Source organism: Monomorium pharaonis, unplaced genomic scaffold, assembly GCF_013373865.1.
Source record: "Monomorium pharaonis isolate MP-MQ-018 unplaced genomic scaffold, ASM1337386v2 scaffold_295, whole genome shotgun sequence".
NCBI classification, from domain to species: Eukaryota; Metazoa; Arthropoda; class Insecta; order Hymenoptera; family Formicidae; genus Monomorium; species Monomorium pharaonis.
This window is the reverse complement of record NW_023415577.1, coordinates 1-6,095: the sequence shown is the minus strand read 5'-3', so window position 1 is coordinate 6,095 and position 6,095 is coordinate 1. Positions and strand designations below refer to the sequence as shown.

General features: G+C 37.6%; 1 protein-coding gene across 1 annotated transcript; it reads left to right on the top strand.

The window, feature by feature from the left end:
* LOC118648216 lies at positions 1-1,592 on the top strand (the record flags this gene model as incomplete). Its single annotated transcript, XM_036294537.1, is given in 3 exon segments — positions 1-494; positions 496-996; positions 998-1,592. Coding segments are annotated over 3 exon segments (1,454 nt in total), but the record flags the coding sequence as incomplete, so codon positions are not given.
* Positions 1,593-6,095: the final 4,503 nt, after the last annotated feature.

Below are 6,095 nucleotides of genomic sequence, written 5' to 3'. Positions count from 1 at the left end.
TTTCTACCTTTATCGATGAAGCAAAATTATTGTATGAAAATGGTATCGAAGTAACTAATTTAAAAAATGAATCGATTATTGTAAAATTTTGTCCATTAGCTTACTGTGTAGACTCTGTATGTCGACCAATCTTGCAAAATAGAATGCAATTTAATGGGTATTATGGTTGTAGCTGGTGTTACCATCCAGGATGTTATGTTAAAGAAGTTTCAGGTATTAGATATCCTTTACGAGATATCGATCCCGAATTAAGATCTCATGAAAGTCATTTAAAGGATATAAAAACTGTTACTTTATCAAATAAACGTCAAGAGAGAGGAGTAAAAGGAAATACTGCTTTAATTCAAATTCCATGTATAGATATCGTGTGGTCCTTTTCTTTTGACTATTTACATACTATCCTTTTTGGTATTGAGCAGCAGTTATACAATAAGTGGACATGCCCAAAATCACAATCAATGTTTAAATTACGTAATGCGGATGTCAAAGCTATTGAAAAAACGTCTGTTATCTATTACACCTACCCAGGATATACATCGACTTCCACGATCACGAAAAGAAAAGTTAAAAGGTGCTGAAGTGAAAACATGGATATTAGTCTACAGTCTACCATGTTTGGAAGATATCCTTCATGATACAGCTCTTAAACATTATTCATTACTCGTCAGAATTTTGTACACTTTATTAAAAACAACAATCACCGAAGAAGAATTAGTACAATGCGAATATGACGCCCTAAAGTTTGTTGGTTATTATCAGGTTTATTACGGAGTTGAAAGTATGACATTTAATGTTCATATTTTATTGCATGTTGTACAATCAGTTAGGCAAACTGGTCCTCTTTGGAACAATTCGACTTTTCCGTTTGAAGGAAATATTTTTCAATTAAAGCAATTGATAAATGGTCCTAACAAGATGGATCAGCAAATAGCGAGGAAACACTTACAACAATTACATTTCAAAACAGGAAATGTTAATTACTCGTCAAATATTATTAAAAAATTATTGTACTGATATATTTAGGCATAAAAATTTGTCAACTTATTTTTATTGTGGTGAAGATGTTGTTTTTACGGGAGCAAGCTACTCCAAGAAAATTGATGGACAATATTGCCGTGTATTTAAAAAATGTATTTATAACGGTAAAGTTTTCCATAGTATAAAATATACAAAAGTAAAACGTACTAATGATACAATGATACAATTAAAATCAGGACATTTTGGTCGGATAATAGATATTATAGAAAAAGAAAACAAATGCTATCTTGCACTTTCAAAAATTGTTACATTTTCAGAAGATCCTTTTATTGTAACGCACATAAAAAAAATTAGAACCGAAGATTTTCAAAATTATAAAATTGTTCCTATTACAGATGTACTTTCAAAAATAATTTCTGTAAACATTAATAATCTTGAATTTTTATGCAAATTACCAAATACTTTTGAAATACAATGATATGTTTCCCAAAACTGTTTAAAATATGTTTAACTGTACAATATGTAATATTAAATGTTAATTACATTATGAAATATGTATAAATAATGTATATTATACATAAAATATACAATATTGTAATTATTATGTAACATTATTACACATGATTATTGTATTTATTTATAAAATAAAGTTTTCTTTTTATATTTTTTGTTCATTAGTCTCTTATACGTATATTTTACAATAATGTAAGAAGTGAGACCTAAAATGTTTTAATCTACCGCGGTGGCATCTGAGAGACCCACTTGATATTAAAATATTTATAATTTTCTGTAATTATATTATGTTTTAAAGCTTCTAAACTTAATGTAAATTTAAAAAAATATTCTAACGTTTATAATCTACAAATTTTTATCCAAAACTATTTACTCGTTTAATAAATATAAATAATTTTATTATTAAACCCAAGAAGAACCTGGTTATGCAAATTTTCAAAAAATAATTTTTTGCTTTAAAAAGTAGCTTTTCTTCCAGATTTATGTATTTTATGAACATTAGATACATTACATTACTGAATATGTTATTTGTATGTACTGAATATATATACTGAATATTTTATTTGCTAATTATTATAATAAAATTATTTTTTCTTATACCACTGACGTAGCTATAATGGTTTCACATAACGTTTATTAATCATCATTTTTATAAGCTTGATAAATACATTACTTTAAAATAAAGACTGACAAAATCTTGTCGTGAGTGTTATATCTTGCACTAAAATTCTATACTATCTTACAATAAAAATAATAATTTCTTTGAAATTTTATGAAAAAAGAATGTTATCAAATAGAATATATATTTAAAATATGTTAAAAAGTAAAAGCATTTATATTACTTTTTAACTTATAAAAACTTATAAATGTATTTTAAGTCTTTATTATTTCTATTTTTTCTGATTTTCTATTACGTAGTACAAAATATATATTAATGTTTTCTTAATCTACAAATTTTTATTAAAAAAGTTTATGAGTAATTCAATAATTTTATTTAAATTATAATTTTAAAGAAACATAAAGTTTATTAAACTACTAACAGCATCTAAATAAAGGTAACATAAAAATACAATTTTAATGGAGGTAGAATTGTACAATTGAAACAAATAGCGTTAGATTAAAATTAAATTGTAAAAACCACATTCAATCCAATTCAAAATTGTAAAAATAGTAAAAATATTTCTAACAATTAAAACCGACAGCGTCTGATTGAAGTTATTTCGAAAATACCGTATTTAATCCAATTAAAATTTAAGCACAATTTAACAAACAAAACCGATAGTGTCCGGTTAAACTACATTCGGAAATACCCCATTCAATCCAATTCAAAATTTTGGAATTATGTGTACAATCCAAACCAATATCACTCGATTGAAGTCAATTCGGAAATGTCATACTCAATCCAAGTCAAGATTGTGCATATAATTTAAAAAATAAAACCGATAGTGGCCGATTGAACTAAATTCGGAAATATCACATTCAGTCCAATTCAGAAGGCTGAAAATACTTGTTTAGTCAAACCAATAGCGCCCAGTTGAAATCAATTCGGAAATACCAGATTCAATCCAAGTCAAGACTGTGCATATAATCTAAAAATCAAAACCCATAGCGCCCGATTGAACTAAATTCGGAAATATCACATTCAGTCCAATTCAAAATGTTGAAAATACTTGTCCAGTCAAAACCAATAGCGCCCAGTTGAAGTCAATTCGGAAAGACCATATTCAATGCAATTCAGGATCAACTCAACAATTTAATCCAATAACACCCGATTAAAATTAATCCGGAAGTACCATATAGAATCCAATCCCAATTCACTTGATATTGAAACCGATTGAAGTTCAATCGGGCGTCCGATTTAACCAACTAAATCCGCATTGATAACGAGTGAAATTTACGAATTTAAATGCGGTACTAATTGGTTTTAATTGGTCGTTTTTAGCAGGGTAATAAAGAGATATATTAAGTAATAATATAATCTCTCTCTCTCGGAAATAACAATAATATCTTTAAAATTTTATAATCTTTTAGAAAAAAAGAAGGAAAGGAAATAGATTGGTAGGAGAAAGAGAGAGTTTCGACTTTTGTAGAAAGAAGAAGCAGAAAAGAAAACAGAAGGTGAAACAGCGACTTCTATAGAAAGAAGGAGCGGAAAAAGAGAGAGAGAGAGAGAGAGAAAGAGAGTTAAGAAAGAAGAAAAAAAAAAGTGTTAGAGCATTAACAGTCACTATTATTGTCTTGCGGGTCTTTATGGTCGTTAGCAGCCGCACTTACATATCTTATTGGCTCATTTTTTTTCATGTTGTGTGTCTCTATTGTGTATGACCGCCGCGGGGGGTGTGGGTGTGTAACAATTATGTAAATTTTCTAACTTAAATTAGCATAATCTTATATCCAACTCTGCTTTTACTTCAGACACAACAACACCTTCTTCTTTAACGTACCTGCCTTTTCACGTTTTTCCCTCCATCCCTACATCTGTGTGTGTGGGGTGTGTATTGCTCACCCCCCGTGATTCCCCCCCCCGCCATCCGGGATTCTCATTCACAACTGGTGTTTTATCTCCTCTTCAGGCTTATTCTCGGGTACTAGAGTGTCATATATCGGAACTCCACTAATACATCTTTAAACCTTTTTCTCATCTTGTACGAGCAAACCCGGCAGGCCCGGCACCTCAGCTTGGGAGGAGCACCGCGCGTTTTCGCTTCTGTTGCCCAAAAACCGCCGCCCCGAACCCCGCAAGGCGACCCCTCTGCCTTCCTTCGTGTATTGCTCAGGAGCCGCACGCAGAGCGCGAATCGGTGGGCGCGTTGGAGGGGGGTGCGCACGGGGGCTCATTGCGGTGTTGTCAGAGCGGAGCCGAGCGCGGTACGGTGTGGGTGTGCGGGGGGGGGTGTGTGGCGCGGGTTCGCCCGGTGGGCATGGGCGTGGTAGGTTGGACGTTCGCAGGAGCGAGGGGGGGGTGGCGGCCCTTAGCGTGTGGGGGTGTGTGGGGGATTGGACTATCTTTTGTATCTGTTGGGTGTGGGGGGGGGGGGTGGCTTGGTGGGGGGGGTCGGCGGGTGTCGCGCGGTTGGGTGTGGGGGGTGTATGTGGTGTGAGGTGGGTGGGGTGCACTTAGTGTTGGCACGGTGGGGGTTGGAGGTCACCGTAGGGAGGGAGGGGGGCGGAGGAGGGGGGGGGGAGAGCGGGAGCAAGATATCGCCTCCTCTTCTCTGCCCCAACGAAATGGCGTGTGGGGTTGATTGCCGGCCTTCTTCTTTGCGCTTCAGTTCGGTTTGTACACGTTTTTTTCCCTCCTACATCCCTCTCTGTGTGGGTGATGTGTCGTTCTGCCACCCCGTTTGCCCCCCCTATTCCCTCCGTTTTATTCCCCTCTGTTTTCTCGCCTCATGCTGTCTTCTTTAGTGTCACCTTCCCCCTCACACGTTTTTTCTCCCCTTGCCGCCGCTCGGCGGATGGGCTATGGTGTCGCGTGTGTGTGGTCTGCTTCCTCCGTGTAATGTTGGGTTGCCGGGTGGGGGGTGTGTGGGGGGGTGTTGTGTGGAGCTGGGGCTGGTGTGGTCGGGTTCGTGGTGGCGAGGCGAGGGTGGTGGGTGGGTGTGCGGGGGGGGGGGGGGGGGGGGGGGGGGGGGGGGGGGGGGGGTAGGAGGCATGGCGTAGGAGTACGACGGACTTGAAGGCGGGTGGCGATCAGGTGGCGTAGTAGTGAGTGTGTGGTTGTGGAGCGTGAGTTGGGTAAAGTGTAAGTGCGAGGCGGGGGTGGGTTTATAAGAATTTTTTATATCGTAATTATGTAATTGGTCTGTTAAAAAGTATACGTACACTTTTTTAGTCAAAATGGGCAAGAAGATAAAGGATAAGGATTAAAGAAAGCGCAAAAGATAAAGAAAGGCGAGAACACAACCCCCGCCCACGATTCCAACGCCTAATTCTTTAATCATAACATTGTACGACAATGTTCATAAAAAGCGTAGAGAAACACGGCAGACACGCCGGCGCTTCTTTACTCATTGTTTTAAAAAGCTGTCCAGCTGTTTATGTCACACTTTTTGCTTTTTCCATGACTTCCGTGCGTTTTTTCTTATTGGTGTGCGGCCCTCTAGAAATGTTTTTATTTCCGGTTCACGAAACTCCCCCTATCTCTTTCCCCCCCTCCCACAAGCCCCTCCGCGACAGCCCCAGACGTCACGCACCCGCCAACAAACTCCCTCTTCCCGCGGTCTCTCCCGCCAATCGCCACTCCCCATATTCCCTCCTACTTCATGCATTCCCGGGGTCGCCCCGGGTCCACTCTATCCTGTTTGGGGTTGGCATCCCATTGACTCGGCACCCTGGTAGCTTCTATTGCTTTTACTTATAGCTGTTTCCCCTCATTCATATAGCATGATAGGACGACTAAACCCATATACACTGCAAAAAAATGTAATGTTCTCCAATGAGATATGTCGTTGGAGGACTGCTACGCATGCAATACTATATGTGATATGAGCACTTAACAAAGCAAACTTTCACGCTAGGGACTTCTGAACGTAGAGTTTTGCCCTTTAAGATTCCAAAACGTCCTGTCCTTTCGAGGCTTTTCGCCCGTTGCGCATCCTTTC